Source organism: Pagrus major, chromosome 16 (assembly GCF_040436345.1).
Source record: "Pagrus major chromosome 16, Pma_NU_1.0".
Classification (NCBI taxonomy): Eukaryota; Metazoa; Chordata; class Actinopteri; order Spariformes; family Sparidae; genus Pagrus; species Pagrus major.
This window is the reverse complement of record NC_133230.1, coordinates 4,798,354-4,817,358: the sequence shown is the minus strand read 5'-3', so window position 1 is coordinate 4,817,358 and position 19,005 is coordinate 4,798,354. Positions and strand designations below refer to the sequence as shown.

The window sequence follows — 19,005 nt, the reverse complement described above, 5'->3', positions numbered from 1 at the left end:
CTCCGGATTAGTATCGGTGTTGCAACTAAAAATAATAATAAAAATACATTTTATTTGTATAGCGGTTTTCATGAGACTCAAAGTCACAACATAAAAGCGAAAACTAATGATGATCATTGTCAATTCATCTGTCGATTACTTTCTTGATTAATCGATCAGTTGTTTGGTCTACAAAATGTCAGAAAATGGTGAAAAAAAACCCAAGATGACTTCCTCAAATGTCTTGTTTTGTCCACAACTGAAAAATATTCAGTTTTCTGTCAAAGAGGAGGAAAGAAAACAGAAGCTGAAATCAGCGATGTGTCTTATGTCTCTGTAGCAATCTGGATAACCTGTTGTCTTATTTGTTCATACCAGGACCAGGTATCTAATCTATTTTCCAGTCTCTCTTCACTAAGAATGATTTGTATGTACAGTATTCTGAAACTGAGCCCTACAGCTTCGCAATTTCCTCTCTTTCTTAACCAAAATTGTGCAGCCTGAGGCATCAAAGACAGTCCGGCAACTGCTCAGTCAAACGGGAAGAACAAGTCTCTTTTTTTATTAGAGTAAGAGCAGGAGAAAGGTTGTGGCCACAGGGCGAGGATCCTGCCGGGAACTGAATCAGATAATAATGGGTCAGGGGAATACTGAGGTTCTGCTCTGGGGTTTGTTTTGCCCACAGGATGCATCACTATTACCGCTGTTGTTCCAGACTGATACTCACAAGCTTTGAGGATGTCAGGTTGTCGTTTTTTCATTATAGATCTTATGAATATCTCTGTTTCATATAAAACTGTGGATATTCAACTTTAATGTCATTGTCCATGCGAAAGATAAGTTTGTCTTTCCGCCAGATGATAAACTGAAACACAGAACATACTCGTATAAAATATGAAACAAGATATTACATAAATATGTAAAACAATTGCTGAAACCTGACACACAAACTCACATAAAACAAATGTGGATACATGTGCGTACATTCAAATTCAAAAACTTTATTGTCCATTGATGCAGGCAATAAAGAACATTTTGTCTTTGCTGCTGAATTGCTCATATAGAAATACAATAAAGTACTGTAAGAACATCAAATGCACACAAAAATACAAAAATACAGTTTTATTTTTCCTTTTGTTGTCTTTTTTTGGTGAATATTTGGTGAATCTTGGTGAATTTCCCCTTCTGCCCACCTCAGTTTTGTGTTTTCTTACCCTTTAACTTTTTATTATTTTTATATAATAAATAAAAATGTATTTACACACACTAGTGCTTGATATGGTAAAAGTTAATAAGGCCAATCAGGAGAAAAATACATGACATTTATCAGAGGACCTGCCCTAAATGTACTAAATTCTCACATAAAAAAAATTAATTATTAACACAACCTTGTCTGTAAGCTGTCATAAACTTACCAGGGAATGCAGTAATATATTTACCACCTTTATATCGTGATACAGTGTTTAGAAAATCACCGGGCTCCTCTGTGTCTGTGAGGCGGGCCGGGTCAGGCAGCAGCTCGGACACCTCAAACGGATGTGTCCGGTCAGACCTCCATGGATGGATGTAGCCTGTCAGGGACGAAGCTGAGCGGGCTAGCCGGACTTTAGGACACAAACAGGTAAGATTTAGCACATATATGTCATCTGAACGGTGTGAGAAACAATTGAAATACACAAGCACACATGTATAGCAACATATATGTGTGTGTTTTGATAAAATTAAAGCGTTATGAGGGTTTTTTTTATGAGAAAGACAACCGAGGCTAACAGCTATCTTTTGCTAGCAGCCAGTCAGGGAGTGTCCCACTGACAGCTGACAGCACCAAACCTCAGCGTTAAATTTCACGATTTTAATGTGAGTCACAGCTGTTTAAAATACAACCTTTGCACATAAAAACGACTAATTATGGAGTCGAGACCTTTACAGATATTTAATTAGCAGTGGTTGGTGATTAATGGACGCCTTTTGGATGCAGATATCCAGCCCTAATGGGATCAAAGGGCTCTCTTCTGGGTTTAAATTAATTAATCCCAAATCCAGATTGATTTCCTTAATTTTCTCATCCAATTTGGTTAATCTAACGGGAGACACTGTCATGTCAGCCTGCAGCCACACCCATGCTGTGATTTATCATGACTCCCACCAGACAAAACAGGCAAATATTGGTATTATTTAGCTTTTTTTTTTTTGAATAATAAATGGTAATTATGTTAAATAAATAACATTTTTAGGTCAATAAGGCAGTAGGATGTCTTTGGAGCAGAGGACTCTGGGCTTTAAACTCACTAGATGGCACCAAATGACAGATTTAAGCCTTACATGCTCTCGCTTCTCATTATAGAGGATGTATTTATATTTTGCAGGGATTATTTTTTTTGACCAGGCAGTTTAATTGGGCACTCTCAGGCTAATTTGACACACATTGGAGTGAAGTACTGGAGTGAACTGGCTCTGCCCCTGTTTTCTATGGATGACCTATTTTTTCCTGTGTGCATACTGTAGCATTGAGACCTAAGCTGAATATCATTAGCATGCATGTAGTGAAGAGGAAGCCAAACATATAATTAGCTAATGTGTTATCCACTCTTGTTAGCAATGAATCTACTGATTACTGTTGCAATTGATTATTCGTAGTCACAAAGTAAATGTTAAAACATTGCGAAAACAAAATGTCTATTAAAGTTTCCCAAAGCTTCAAGTACTATCCTCAAATTCTGATGTAAGATAATGTAAAATAAAATCTTCTAAATCATTTTCAGTTGATTTACAACCCAGTTTATTGATAAATCTCTACATGTAAGGCTTACAATTAAATATCTACAATTACAATTAGTGAACAGAAAATAAATCAGGGACATTTTAGGTAATTGTTTAATAGTTGAAGCCATTTTTTAATGCAAAGATGCTTTAAATTCTCTGAATCCAGACATTTAAATGTCATATTTGCCTCTTGCTTGCTTCTTTTAGTTTGCATAATAATCGTGAACTTATCTTATTATCATTATTATTGCATTATCTTTGGATATTGGACTGTTGGTCAGATAAAATGATACTGGAGTTCAATATCGGCCAATAATATCTGTCGTGCTCAAATTTGAACGTGTCAACTTAAGCTCTTGGAACTTGTGATGGGTATTTTTCACTATTTGCTGGTGTTTTATAGACCAAACAGTTCATCAGAAATCAATCAATCATGAAAATAATAAGAATAATCGATAGTTGGAGGCCTATGGCCAAAATGTAAAAGTCGCACTGATTAAAAAAGGCTTAAATGATCAGTTCTGGTGTTTAAATATGGATCAAAGGAAGTTTGGTCACACTGGCCTCATTATCTTTATAATGAATGACACCACTGATGCTTAAATCAACTTAAAATGAATTGATTCCAATTTTAATCAATAGTTTAAACCATTTATCTGGTAAAATAACAAATATCTGCCAGAGAACGGTTGCTCAATCAGTTTCTGACTCATCTTTCTACACTGAATCATTTGATTTTCTGACAGCAAGTCGTATTGAGTCACCAATCTGAAGACAATCTGACAGCTTTCATCAAGCACGTTTCATTATTTTTAACGTAAAATGAACAAATTACCAACCATTGACTGAATTAAACAGTATCGTTTGTGACGTACCTAAGAATTCTTTACCTTGGTGACATAATGATGACACCTTGATGCGCCCTGACGCAGCAGTTTGCATTTTTAGCCCATTATTCAACTTCTCTATGAAGACATAATCTCTTTTACACATGACGAACTCAAATCATATTTCTCCTCTTCATTTCAATCAATGCCAGCTTCAAGGACATAGACATGCTCATCCTTACCTTGTATAATGACGTCGATTTGTTCCTCCTGGACCTGCAGACCAGCTGAGGTGCACCGTGGTCGTAATGTTCCTCCTAAAATCCTTGTGTGTCACCTCTGTTCCTGCAACCTTCCTGTGTGCACCGGTCTAAAGAGGCTCGCAGCAGCGCTTGGCTGAGCTGGTGACGCCTCTTTCTGTCCTATTGTCCTCATTTTCTGTAAGGAGGCAGCAGTTCTTTGATTTGGGCCGTCTGCTGGTTCTCTCGTTATTTTTTCTTTGGTGGGAGATAAGGGCTCCCCCTCTTCTCCCACACACCCTCCCCACACTTTTGGTTCTGCCTTTGTCATTTGCATAAAAGGGTGCAAAGAGACTGCAGAGGTTGATTTTGTCCCTAAACACCCTTAACTGTGAGTAACTCTCCCATGTCTGAAATCCGAGTCTGTATTTTCGGACTTTAAATGCAATTTTCGGAGTTTTATCAAGGCTCTATAGCCAAAAAAACATATACTGCCTTAATCTGTAGTCCCTGCTGTATATGTAGAGATATTTCAGATCCTCCAGACAGTACATGTTGTTGTCCTGGTCCACTCTTGGTTGATGAAGCATTATGAGAAATGCATTTATTCGATAGAAAGAGAAATATCTCCCTGCTCCTGAATGGTCTGTTTCTTTTGTTCTGATCCTTAAATGCATACTCTTACCACATCTCTCATCAGCCTCTAAGCTGAAAGCTTTCACGCAGAAACCCTGCAGCGTTTGCTTCCATTGCAAAAAGATGACAACACAGAAATAGAGAGAGTTTAAAAAAAAGGCCCAGCCACGCAGTTAGCTGATAAAAGCTGATAAAGGAGAGCTAATCCTCGCTCTGTGATGGGCCACAGCATCAGGCGGGGCCCTAATGCAACCTACTGGCTTTTGCTTACAGTGTGCTGCATTATTACAGAGCATCACCTGGGCCTTTTGTGTTCAACCACAATGAAACGGCTTCAGATTGAGTTGGACTGGTTTTCAAAATGCTTACCGCCTGCATTTCCGTCCTCCCAGTTGTCATGATTTTACCGTGGCTTAAGAAAGAAACTGAACTCGACTGCAGTGCCTCTAAAACACAAATAAAAATGTCAAAATGTAATATAACCAGTGATTGTAACTAACAACAATTTGCTTAAGTAGTGCACTTAAGTACAATTTTGAGGTACTTTCCATTTTCTGCTACTTTATACTTCCACTGCATCACATTAATTTAACAACTTTAGTTACAAGTGACTTTACAGATTCACATTATTCAGTGTTGATAGGCTATAGAGAGGCAAATCCCGCCTTTTCCAGTGTGTCCCATGAGACCTTGTTTTGGAAAAAACATTGTGTAGTAGTCAATGGGGAGAGACAAATACATTTTTGATCCCATTTGAATTGTGCCATGAATTACACAAATTCTTTATGTCGGTCGTCAAGAAAGTCACAGTTTGTTGTAAAGATAGTAAAATACCATTGACTTGTGTGAAATCAACAATATTTGTCTGGTACCACTCATTACCAGACTTATTTTTTCTAAAATAAGGTCCCATGGTGGCCCACTGGAAGGGGCGTGACTCCGCCTCTCTGTTTAGGCTATTACTTGTGACGTGTAACCAATCGGATAGTGTTGTGGGTGGGACATTGAGTGAGACTGGGGGCCAATGTTGATATAAAGGAGCAAAAAATTGCCAATATCGATCGATCAGCCGATTATGCTTCATACACAGAATGTATGCATAAACAATGATCCTTCAAATGTGGTTCATCAAACACTTCTGACAGACACATACTGTATATAACAGAGGCAGGATATTCAACAGTCTAACAATAAACTTCACTGGGAGTTTATTATCATGAATTACAACCCTGCATCTTTTGCATGATGTCCTGTAAAAATAAGTTTCCATATTGGCCCATATCAGACAACAGACGTGCTAATACCGATATATCTGTGGTGGGCTAATATTGGCCAACCGTTATGTTTGTCTACTCTACCTTTCCATCATGCCTAATTAGGAGGACTTGCATGGGAATAATGACTGTCAAGTTTATTCTGAGAAGCTTTTGAGTAGCATATTTGCAGGCTTTAGGACCCAGCACCTCAGTCTGGGCCTAAACCTCCCTCCCTCCTGCAGAAGCCAGCACAGACACTAGCGCAGCGCAGTGCTGCCGCTCAGCTGATGCACTCACAGCAGACTGAGCCTGGCCGTTTTTTCCTCCTGTCCTCGCTCTGCTGTTTTCCTCCGGTCCATTCATCGGAGGGGTGGATCGGCAGCGTCTGCCCCTCTGAAACTTTCTGACAGAGGCCAAAAGCTCCTGCAGCTTTCCTCTGGCAGCAGCAGAGAGGAGGAGACGAGGAGTTTTGGGAGCTCAGGCTGTGCTGAGGATCAGGAGAGGGATGGTGTGATCCTGTAAAGAGACAGAGAGAGAGAGGAAGAGGGAGACGCTCCAGCAGCATCACCGAACCCCCCCCCACCCCTCTCCCAGACCCCCTTCTGTCTGGCTGACGCTCACCCCAGTAACACGCTCCTTCAGACGAGACAATTTGGGGAAACATGTCACAGACTAGGAGGAACACGTACACCCGGGTGAGTGTGTACGAGGTGCTGGGAGGTGAATGAATGGGCCAGACTGTGGTGTTTAACTTAGTCCTGATCGGTGCGCCATTGTTCCTGTTACGTCTGTTCAATTTGTTTCACTCTGTCATCTGCTTCATGTCGATTTCTACTTTGAATAGAGGGGTTTCTAATCCATTTCAGCACTGCATTCCTCTGTCTGAATTGTCGCCTCTTTGTTCGGCTCGGATGCCCCTCCGGGTTCAACGTTGCTGGTCTGATGTTGAGGTTCAGACCTCTGTTATGACTATTACATGAGACATGACAGGCAGGTAATGGCTTCACAAGGGGTTTTTGTTATCAGCAGGCGGCTGGACACACAATCCATGAGCCCCACAAGACTTCCTGTTTGTCATCCGTCTCTGAGTCAAGCAGCTTCCCTGTCACCGGGAGGGATGACATCAGTGCTTGCTCACACAGTACCTTTCAGCTACTCTTACCTCTTTCTTCAGATCAGAAAACCCTTTATAGATCAAGAGTAGTCTTTATATTGTGTACTAGCCTGTGTAACATGGTGTTTATCTGTTAAAACCATGTGTATGATGCTTATTTTGTTGAGAAAACAAATCAGTACCATCTTCAGTTTGATCAGTGCCTTCGTCAGAGCACTGTAAGTGTTACAGTGCAGAAAAAGAGGCTGTATCACTGTTTTTATCCTCTTTTTATTTTGCATCATAGTCAGTGTGAGCTCGCGTGTGTTTTAAGAGTAGAGTGGCACTAAATAATTCAGGACGTCCTCCTCGGGTCCTTTGCTTCCAGCACATGACAAACAGGTCGGAGCAAAGTCTGAACTACGCTGAGGGCTTCATTACAGACTGGTAGCTGAAGCCAAAACTCTTTTGTTTACATCATTTAATGACTTTAAAGATGGCAGGACTTATAACCCCTAATGGATGACTGATTGCAGATTGTTGACAGGTGCATTTGAGCTGTGAAGCTGCTGTAAACGAATGATTCCTGCTTCTTTGATGAATCTGAAGTACTTTTATGTCTTTAAATAGAAGTTGAAGCTTGAATAAAAGATCTGAGGAGTTGGTGTGATGTGGAAACTGCTCAACAAAGACTCAAGGATGCATTTACTCCACACGACGAGTTAAAATGTCTCCTTCCTTGTTGGTCATGAATTATAAGATAGGTTAATTAGACTTTAAGCAATCATGGGAATTCAGGGTTGGCATCGCTGCTGCTACACAGCTGAATATCTCAACAGTGATGTAAATAAAAGATCATCATCTGCAGCTGTTAAATGATGTCTGAAAGCAGTAAGAGAGTGAATATGAAGGGCTACGTGAAGAGGAGATGATAGTATTCCATGTTTTTGCCAACAAAATGTTTTGATATATTGATATTTTATGAGAGAAAGAAACTGATTGTAGCTCTGAGTTATGCCTCAGCAGCGGACCAATTAGTTTCCATAAATAATAAGCTGAGAATAGACCTACACCTCCCTCCATTGTGACTGAGACCATTTTTCTTCATATACAGTCTGGATTGTGAGCAGTAAATCCATTGTTCAATGATTGAGAAATGTAAACCATTCAAAAATGACTGTTAAGAAGCGAAAGCAGCTCTCAGCTTATGTTTAACAAAAGATTCGTTATATTACCACATTCCAACCTATACTTTACTCTTTAGCTTAGATTTAATGCCCCCAACTTGTGCAATATCAGTAGCTGACTGTTAAGGCCTGTAGATTTAACCAGATATAACTGGTTATGATTTGTTTTTTACTTCCTCTTATTTCCAATTTAGAGTGGCCAATCACCTCTTAGGGCTGTGTGAAACCATAAAACTACTTGGATAACAATATATACAGAAGATTTACGATGTACAGTGTCAGTACAGACATACAGAATAAAGTATAAAGTATAAATACAGATATACAGTTTGTGCTAGCTTCCTGAAAATGTCTTGTCTTTGCAGAAGACTCAAAGCGTTGTCCAAATGATGAACAAATATCGCTGTAAAAAGTGTGATACGATCACGATACGATACGATATGATATGATACGATACAACTTTATTGCCCATTTACACTGAAATTCATTTTGCAAACCTGTGTATTATTGATTATCAACATTTGGGGAGATTTAATTGTGATGATATGACTCAATGTAGATCTATGAGTGTGTTGCGGCCATAGGTAAAGAGAAGTTGCAGCAGAGATATATAAAAGATGTTTCAGGTGGGTTAGATACATTGAGCCATAACGTAGTTTGGCCACCAGAGAGCAATGACACATTTTTTCAGCTGTAATATGCTAGTTAAAACTTGCTTAAAAAAAGTTGTTGTTTTATTTTGTGTTCGTTTAAAAACGACTATCCACTGATGTGTTGTATCGGATTTTAAAAACACTCAGCTATCAATATCGGTACATCAAAATCATAGTAATTTCTTATCAAAAGCACAGTATCTAAACTCTGCCGTGAGGGATCTCTCAACCAAAACAATAACAAAAGTCGAAGTCTGCTGATGTCATATAGTAGTGTGGGATCATGGGAGGTGTTGTCTTCATTCTCAAACATAGAACGCAGCAAACGGCAATGAAAAATCATGAAAATTCATGCTCCGTCATGAGCTGATGGAAACGAGTACACAACTCAACAAAATTGATTTCTGTAAAAGTAGATTTTAATGAATGTTACATACTATCCCTTTTATACAAACAAAATTAGTTACTGAAGTTTTTGTTTGATATTTCCACAGAAATGTGTTAAAAATAGTGTCAGAAATAAAATAGCTTGGATCAAAGGACGAGAACTGTCTAATGACTGCAGAAACCTGCAGTGGATGAGACAGACCCGGATTTAAAAATGCCATTACGTTGCTGCTGTTGTTCTGTTTTTGGCTCACTGTCCTGCGGAGGTTTCTGTGTTTAGTTAAACAGCAGCATATAGACGGTGTATGTTTACAGTAAGCTGAAGGAGAGTCGGGATATGTTCTCTCAGTGTAATAATATCTGCTGCTCCTCTTTGAGCTGTTCTGCTGAGTCACCATCAGTTCTAGGACATCACACTGAAAATTGGGTTATGCAGGATTATTTGATTACAAAATATTGCAGCACGAGTAAGCGTGCCCTGTTGAAACATTTAACTGTGTGATTGTTTCCATGGATTTATCACAGAAATTTGGCTAGAAAGAGAAAGAAGCTTATATTGACATTTAGAGAGTGGAGGTCAGGACAATTCCTGCTTTTACTTCCTGTGTGGTCCTGAATAGCCGAGTGGTTCAGAATGACACTTAAACTACTGTTTTGCAGTCTTTTCCTCACTGCAGTACGCCTCTGTGTGCAGACACGATCCTGTTAATGGTTCCTTTTTAGACGATATCCACTGAACAGCTTTAGTTTGCACTTGTAAAGCCACCTTACGTCCTTTTTTTTAATGTTCAGGGTCAAAGAGACCACCCTGAATAGTTGCTACAACCATTCAGTATTCAGGGGAACTTGTGGCACGCAGATTTTAAAAAACAAATGGTGATACAGTATTTGGTGCTGGTCTATATCAAGCATCGAAACACTTCCTTGTCTGGTAAACACCCACGCCTTTCAAACTCAACTCCTCCAGTTTGTAACTCAGGCTTTCTTTGAAGTCACCAAGCCCAAGGTGAGACTACCCTGATGACATCATCATCAGACTTTCAGACAGGACTCCTCCAGAGCCACAGAAGACATTATACAACAGGCTGAGAAGTACTCCTACATTGACACCTACACTGATATGTATATTTAGTGGAGTGCCCCTTTAAATGTTTTGATATGAATATGAGTTCCTATTTTAAAAGTCCAACTCTCTGTCTGTGTTTTCCTTTGTCCCACTCAGACCACCAGCAGCGGCAGCAGCAGGATGAGCTCGGACGGGGGCGGGCGGCCCGTCAAAGTGGGCTCCCTGGTGGAGGTGATCGGGAAGGGGCAGCGCGGCACGGTTGCTTACATCGGCAACACGCTCTTCGCCTCAGGAAAGTGGGTGGGAGTCATCCTGGACGAGGCCAAAGGCAAGAACGACGGCACCGTGCAGGGCAAACGTTACTTTACCTGCGAGGAGAATCGTGGGATATTTGTGAGACAATCACAGGTAACTACAGTTACAACTTGTCCAGTGCTAGAAACTTAAAGCAGATAATGATACAGTATTTTCCACCATTTATCTATTGTTTCTTATTTTGTAAGATGTTTGACATTTTGTTTTTCTTGTTATGTGATGCATGTGTCTGTGTGGGGGTTGATGTTTTCCTCTGCTGTCTCAATGGTGCCAGCATTTTTCTTCTGCTTCAGGCTGCATGCTCGGTTGTTTTGGATCAAAACAACTTTATTATTTTCTCCCAGAAAATACCGCATAGAATCCCTCTGTGATACAGTGGCCACTGATTACATGTGGCAGCCTGGAGGTGAAAGTCGAATATATCCCAGAGGAAGGAAAGCAAAATAATCTTATTTTGGGGGGACCTGGGTTAAATTTCATAGCATTTAATGAACATCATTGGTGGGTTTTAATTGTTTGAAATGGCAGATTTCTCACTTTGGAGTAAGAGTTCAAGGTTTCTTGTGGAGTTTTCTTTTACAGCAAACAAACAAAAGTTATGTTTAAATTCACTGTTACCCACCACAATGCATTTTGTGTAGCCAACATGTCAAAGTATATAAAATCTTGCATTGTTTACATCTGTGTTTATGCTTATGGGAGAAGTTTGCCTTTGGGACTTTTTGCCAGAAATCCTTTCTGCCAAAACTCTCTTTGAAAGTCATGCAGGAGGCTAGGGTCGTGTTCTATGTGTTAGGTTCAGGCAACAAAACTATACTTGGTTAGGTTTTGGAGAAGATCAGTAAACAGTGACTTCAGGTTTCACATGGGGCAACAACAGCTTAATGAAAGTTGCCCCTGAAGGCAATCGTCTCCCACTTGTCATGTTAACTAGCTAGCAGTTTTCTTCTTCCTTGTTGTCCTTGGCACATTGCAGCGTTTCTTGTCACATTATCGCCACCTTTCCATCAGTGGAATAGTGTGAAAACCATTGGCAGCAATGTGTGTCACATCACCAGTGTGCATGTGTGTTCGGGAGCAAAAAATCTCCACAGTGCACCATTTAAACCTATTTGGACCTCCTGCAAGAACATTTCTTATCCTAAAACTGACTTACCTACTGTACCGTAACTGAAACCCTGTACATCTGGTCCCGTATGTTAGCTAGCTCACAGAACTGACTAACTCTCCTTTCACATAACTGCAGCTGTCAATGTGACCAGACTTGTTGTGACTTTAACTTTTTTTAAAATGCTTTTTCATGCCAAGGTGATGCATAATGTGCGAAAAGATGGAGTTCACTGATTATCTTACTATCTTTATGACAAACTGCGACATTTTTGACCTTCAAAGTCATCGTTTCATCTGACAAACACGGTTCAAACAAGATCCAAACCCTTCTGAAATGGGGTCCTTAGGAAAGGGATCACAGTCCCATGAAGGGAACCGGAAGGGGCTCAGTGGACACCCCCAAATCGCTGTATGACTCTACATGCTCTGCTCCATTTGTGTGCAAGTGTCATGCACAAAAATGTCAAAGTAAAAGCAAAGGAAATCAGCAGACAAAAACAGAGCACGTGTAGCCAGTGTAATTGGTGATATAAGGGGACCAGAAACAATGTAAAAATATCACTAGTACTGTAAATGCTGTGTCATTACAGTACTGTGACAACAACAAAGTAAGAATGCTCTTAAGTTCGATACAAAAACATCCTCCTAAAGAAAAGCAGTTCATGACAAAAATGAGAGCAAATATGACACTCATACGAAGGACAAGAGGATATATTTTATTACAGGCAGCAGAGGATGTTACCCTGTGCAGGGACCTGCTGATATACGCAGAACAAAATATGTATTACTTTCCACTTTGTATTATTTTTATCATATAAACTCCTACACGGGTTTAACGCTATGAGGAATGGTATCAGTTAATGGCTTGTGCAACAGGCCTGGACCACTCTTGAATTTTAAGTACCAAAGAGAAAATTCTTATTGTGGTGGATGTGACATCTTAAATCACTTGCACTTGACGGCTCTTATTTGTGGTTTTGACCTGTAAGATGCCCGGTTCAAGCCCTTAGAGTGACTTCCTCATGGTGTTAATGCTACCTGTGACCCAGCTGTGCAGGTGCAGACACATACAGGTCAGCTTCAGTATCGATTAGGCGTCGTATTGCTAATCCTCCTCATTATGTCCCCCGCTTGGCCTAAAAGACTGTCTGATGCTGACTAAGCCTGCACTCCACTTGTAAAGGTTGTTATGGAGATGGAAAGTGCACGACTCATTTGGAGGGTGCTACATTTGAATGAACATCAGTAAACAAGTCAATTTAATTTTTTTGTGGCTGCCCTTTAACATCTGTCGCCTGCTCCCTGCCAGCTCTGCTGATGAATAAGATAGTTGGCAGTCAGATCCTGTGATGTTTTGGAAGAAATGACTAAATGTCTCTGGCTGTCTTTCTTCCTATTTCTGTGTCTCTGTCTCAGATCCAGCTGGTTGATGATGGGGCCGACACAACGTCTCCGGAGACACCTGAGCCCGGCACTGGCAGGGTTCCCAAACGAGGCAAGAACACACACATTCAGTTTTTTAGTATTCTGGAGGTGCTTGACCAGCAAAATAAAAGGGAAATTTGCTCAGACAAAGTGCAGTCATGTCGATATTGACCTTCTTGAAATGGAAGTTGTCTAGGGGACATGCATGCTCAGAGTGCTAAACATGCAGCGGTATTTGAAAGCAATCGGTATCGCATGGACCTTGAACTGTTTGTCTCTTTGCCCAGGCGAGGTGACATCATACGGATGTTAAACTCCTCTAACCTCTCCTCAAAAAGTTCTGCCATTTTTAAAACTTCTTCTCTTGTCCTGTGGTCGTGTCTTGCTTGAACTATTCCCTACATAGCTGCACTGCCCCCCATGACTAGCAGAGGTACTGCTCTGTTGGTCCCTATCCGTAAGCTTTCACAAAACCTGCAGAAATACAGACTAAACGAGTGTAGAGTGCCCACAGTATGGACGTTGAGCATAAATGACACTTACTAACCACATCCGCTCTGTCTGCATCTGTGTGTCAGTGTATAAGTGCATAAGCAAGGCAGTGTGACCCCGCCTGCTCACCCACTGTTAATCACTGTGGTTTCGAGTTTCTGCTCAAGTTTCAGTAAATATCTCATTACAAGGACACCCTATGGTTTTATTTTGGTCATGATGAGTCACTGATCAAGCAGAGTGTGGCACCATCACTGCCAAAGTTGTGGGTTTGAATCCCTCTGTTGCTCCAGTAAAGCTCTCGGGGCAGAAGCGTCTACCAGCTCATGATCTGTAAATGTCAGACTTAACAACAACACATCAAGTATTTAAGATGATTCGGGAAGAACTGCCAGCAACATCTTAATTCACTTTCAACACAGGGCTGCAGAACAAAGTCACAGTAATCATGAGAGATTCAGACCAGCTGACAAAACAGTCCCATTACGGGGGCCGTTAATAGCTGGAGCTTTTCATCATAACATCATCATCATCATCATCTCATCTGCTAAGGGAAGCCCCAGAAAAGCTTCTGACTTAGTACTCAATTTTTAAGAGACGTTTAAAGATGTATTGAATCATTGTCCTCTCTCTACTTTCAACTAAAGAAAATAAATTGCCTATTTTTTCCACATCTGGTCACTAATATGTTTTATCCTCTGGAGGATGGAGCTGCACTCTGTTTCCATGGTTACGCCTCACTTCTGCTACATCAAATAGGGGGGTGGTGGCGGCGTCTGGTGCATTGTATTCGGTTTAGTATCGTCCACTTCCTGGTGCAGAATGTTAAAAAGTGTTTACACACTTAGCACTTAATTGTGGTGTTGTTGATGTTTCAGTAGCAGGCAACAAAAATGAGACCGTAGATGAGAGATGTTTCTTTCATATTAAAGATTTAAAAGCCACAACACGGAGGAGGGTTCTCGTGACGCAGGGGTTGCTGTAAATGCTGCCCTGCACCAAAATAAAGATAGAAAAATGATTGCAAAAATGTCTCAACAAGTATAATTTCCAGTCAAAATATCTTGATGTACTTTATATAAGACACAAACACTTAGAAGGTCATATTTTTGTGAGATATAGGGGCTTGTTTTTATACAATATTCACTTGTTTCATTGGCAGTTTTTTCTCCCTACTTCAAGCATGAAACACTTTCTATTCATTGTTTTTTTTAGTAATTATCGAAGTGGTATTTTTTCCAGTTGATGCTCGTCTCCAGAGGCACAATGAAGCCAATTTCAGACATGGAATATGTAACATTTCTTGCTTCATCTTCCAGTTAAAGTGATGCCTCTCAGACAAAGGTAACTTTTGTAAGTCAGTTTAGACATGACAGCACATTTATAGAAAGAGCCACAATGTTCACCGAACACTTGTTAATTATAATGATGAACACTGTCTTCTGTTTTCTTTTTTTAGCTGTGACTGTGATGCTGTATGTAAAATGTTTTGCTTGACGGTCATTCATTTATTAATCTGTAGTTGGCATAACAGGGAGTGCAAGGACATTTAGATAATACATTTATTATAGTAATCTTCTCTCTCTGCATGTTTAACCTTGTGCTGCTGCAGTCTTTGCATCAATTTGAAGGCAGTCAGTTCAGACGTGTGCCTTGTTGAAAGTAATGTGAAAAGATTGTTGTCGTGCGTAGGCGTAAAGTTGACCAGGGCGTTCATTCACACATAAAACCGACATGTTAAATCACCATCAGATAAAAGTAAAGGGGTGTAAATACTGAAATCACCAACACACAAGTAACAGCTACTGTCCTCTATTTTCATCTGAAGGGAGAAAATGGACACAGAGAAACTAATTTTAGAGACGTGATTGTGGTGTTTCAGCAGCACAGTTCCTGCAGCTGTGTGTCAGTGTTGACTCTAATGTGCAACAGGATCTTTGTGGGACTTTATACCTTGTAAAAGACGGTAAACACTGATTTAATATGACAGCTGGCCTCTCACTTTCTTTATTTGTCCTTTTTATCACTTCAGAGATCCTGGAGACGCCCAAGTCCACTAAACTGGTGAGTCAGATAGCAGATAACACTGCACCGCGACAGAGAAAGTTCCCCTGCAGGAAGTCAGGAGCAGATACGGCAGCACACACCTGGACTCACAAACGGATCCACTCAAACTCACATACCTGCACACACACAGACACACAAACTCTGTGTTATCTAAAGTAAACCCAGTGTGTTCCTGTTGGAGGAAATAACACCACACCTGCTCCGATTTTTCAGCCTCTTCCAACAGTGAGAGTTGATTCATTTCTGACTGACTTTTTCAAAACAAATCTTCCTTTTTTAACAGGTTGTGTTGTAGTAACTGTGTGGAAAGATGCTTGGTAGCCCTCACATGAGTTTATGGATATTTGTTTTTAGTATTTTTTAGGAGTAAGTCACACTTACTTGGCTCGATAGTGTGTTTTATTCAGTCTAAAAGAGATTTAACAAAAATCTATCTATGCATAAAATGAACAGTACTTTTAGTCTGTGGCACACTGACAGTATGCAGCTTAGAGGTAGTAATTTACAGCACAAAGGAGAAATATAAAAATATAGCTAAATATTATAAACTATGTAGAATCTAGAGATCATAAACTCCTTTTTCCTATTTCACATTGCCTTCCAACATAATCAAAAACAGATTTCAGATATATGAAAACAGATATTTTTTTTGTAAATAATCCCTAAAAATTAGTTTACCAAGTTTGACAAGTTGTGTTGCACCAAATCAGATCTTAAATCTTGAGCCAAAGCATCTGTTTTCCTTTCTGACCAGCAGAGGGCGATGTTTACTCATAAATAAAGTAGCTGTGTGTTGTGCTACCCAGACAGATTATTTATTAAGTGACACAAATGGAGGAGCTCCCCTGAGATCATTTTAACATAAATAAACGTATGGGAATATTCCCCTGTTATTAATCTATAATGGCTCTATTATAGCTTTATGAATCTGGCTGTACAGCCACAAATTATTTATATTTTTGAGAAAAATGCAAAGATATAATTCAGAATATTAGGTCTAGCAGTTTTGCAGTTGTGCCCATGGATGCAATGACACAAAATTCCCAAAAGTCTATAAAAACTCAAAACTGAGCTCTTAATAAAAACAAATATATGCAACACAAATGGAATGTGTGTCATATTACTATATTTTAATGTAATCACTGTGAAGAGAGACACTATTTTAATAACACATCAGTCATGTTTGACTCATATTTAACAGGATTTTTTATGTGCAGTGTGTGTGAGAATCAACTGAATGAAGAGATGTGTGTGTGAAAGTGAAGATGTGTTTGTGAAAATATGTGTACTGTGTATTTGACTGAGGTCTTTGAAGAGCACCGTCTCACTACAGCCACCGTCACCTCCAGCATGCCTCTGACAACTCTTGACCTTTAACCTCCACCCTCCCTACTATCCTTCCTCACTTCCTTCCCTTCTTTCCTCCGACCACGCAGCGAGGAGTGAAGCCTAAAAAGGTGCTGCATGTTTCTCTAACCTCGGTACAGTGGTAATGTTATGACGATGATCGTAGTATCCGTGGCTCTGAATGGCCTCGCTGCTGCATGGCAACAGGGCCTCATCCCTCATTTACCCATGATTCCTCTCAGCTCACCGCATCGCCATCCCCTGTGTTTACGTGAGAAGAGCGAGAGGTGACACCTGTGTCTGTCCGTCATCGTGCCACGCCCACTTCCTGTCATCTGACCTCACCGTGCTCTGTGCTCCGGTCTGTTTGCGTCGGTGCAGCTCTGTGGCTCAAGGTGTATGTTTCTGTGTTTGTCTGCTTTCTGTGCATTTAAAGCATGTTGAAGTCAAATGATTCTGGCAGCCGATTGTGTCGTACTGATGCACGTTTAATGATCAGTGCCAAGTTATCCTCTTTTTAAACTCAAAATCCCAAGAGCCTCAAGGAAAACTGTTGTTTTAGTGGTTATATATTGTAGGAGCACAAATCCAGTAATCAGGTTTTATGAGAAAAAGTTCCTCTTGATATCATAAACGAAGAGTTTTTGAAGGGTTAGGGGATGTTCAGAGGTTTTAGGAGATTATATTGAAAGACCAGAAGCTGCAGCTGAAGGTACTCGTCAATTGGCTTCATTTTTTGGCAGTGTTGGTCGCTATTTAACTCTTGTTTCCTCTGCAATTTCACATCTGTAGAGTAAAATTATGTACTGGTGTAAGAGTGGTGAAAGCAGTAGGGCTGGTTTGAGGTCATCAATTTTGATTTCTGACTGTTTAGGTCATTTTCTATTTCCTGCCTCCCAAATTGTGAGAATTTGTTGATTTCTGTGCCACCGATAGCTGCAGGCATTATGTTTTTGGGTTGTCCGTCCATCTTAGAATGACAGTGAGTGAATTTCTTCAAATTTGGCACAAATGTCCACTTAGACTCAAGGTTGAACTGTTTTGAATTCGGTGGTCAAGGGTCACTGTGACCTTATAAAATGTTTGTATTTTGAAAAGAAGTTCGTAGAAGTTTCTGACTCTACCCAGGAACAGCAATTTCCTGTTGTTCTTCTTTCCTTCTTCTTCTTAGAGTTTATTGGTTTTATTACAAACCAAATTTAAAGGTACATACCGTATTTGTGTAGATGCTACGCTTGTTAAGTCAATAAAAGCGATTTGGTTTCGTATAATCAACTCGACTCATCGCTATAATTTCATTAAAGGCTGATGGCCGCTAAAATAAACTTCCCATTTCCGTTCATCTTGAGATTAATTGATGATAAAGTCAAGTCTGAGGCCTTTGTGCTTGGATGGAATAAAACTACTGGAATAAAAACTCTCTTCAAACCCTTCTACTCTCAGTTTTTTCGTTACTTTTGTTGAGAAGATGACAAGTTTTAACCATCAAAGAATGCCTCAACCTAACAGATCTGAATACATAGTACATACAGCCAACTTTACATGTCCAGCCACAATATCTTATTCCAGCTGAACATGCATCTAAACAAGAAGGCGACAGAATAAAATGACAATATGATTTAATATATAGTGACTTTAACATTTTATGCTGTGCCACTCGGGGATTCATCACGAGGTCCAGTGCTCTTTAATAATCACCCTCCGCTGAGTCATACATGCAGGCGTTCCTCTGCTGCGCTGTCTCGAAAATGTCAGACTGTGACGGAGGTGAAATCAGCCGCCCTCCCGCCTGCAGAGAACAGACCTGCAGAGTATGGATTTCCTGTCAGCTCGGTTCTACTTTATCGTCTCCTGTTCTGCAGCTACTCCTCAGCAGACTGACTTTTAACACTGAGAGCTCAGTTTAGTCTCGAACAGGAAGCTTGAATATTCTTTATTTCACTTCTGAGATTTAACTGAGGAATGTGCAGGGAATAGAGGATGCAGACAAGACAGAAATGTACTTGTAGAGATTAACTGAAGGTATGAATAACATGAAATACTAAATGTAATAGTTCATAGTTGTAATAGAAATTGAGTCTACACCTACTAGTCCTCCAACTGAAGGTCATAGGACCCAAAAAACAGCAGTTTAGTGTCCAGATTTCAATTTCAGCCTTCCCC

General features: G+C 40.1%; 1 protein-coding gene across 3 annotated transcripts in view; it reads left to right on the top strand.

Annotated features, from left to right (window-relative positions):
• The first annotated feature begins 1,513 nt into the window (after nt 1-1,513).
• Nucleotides 1,514-19,005, top strand: part of dctn1b (dynactin 1b) — a 37,691-nt gene continuing 20,199 nt past the window's right edge. For 2 of the 3 annotated variants that reach the window (XM_073482858.1, XM_073482857.1), the window contains exons 1-4: nt 6,326-6,395; nt 10,243-10,494; nt 12,928-13,006; nt 15,461-15,492. In XM_073482858.1, the coding sequence (XP_073338959.1) occupies nt 6,363-6,395; nt 10,243-10,494; nt 12,928-13,006; nt 15,461-15,492 (396 nt within the window). In that variant the 5' untranslated portion in view covers nt 6,326-6,362. Of the gene's footprint in view, nt 1,601-6,325; nt 6,396-10,242; nt 10,495-12,927; nt 13,007-15,460; nt 15,493-19,005 lie in introns of those variants that run through there. The other variant, XM_073482859.1, reaches the window with a different exon arrangement.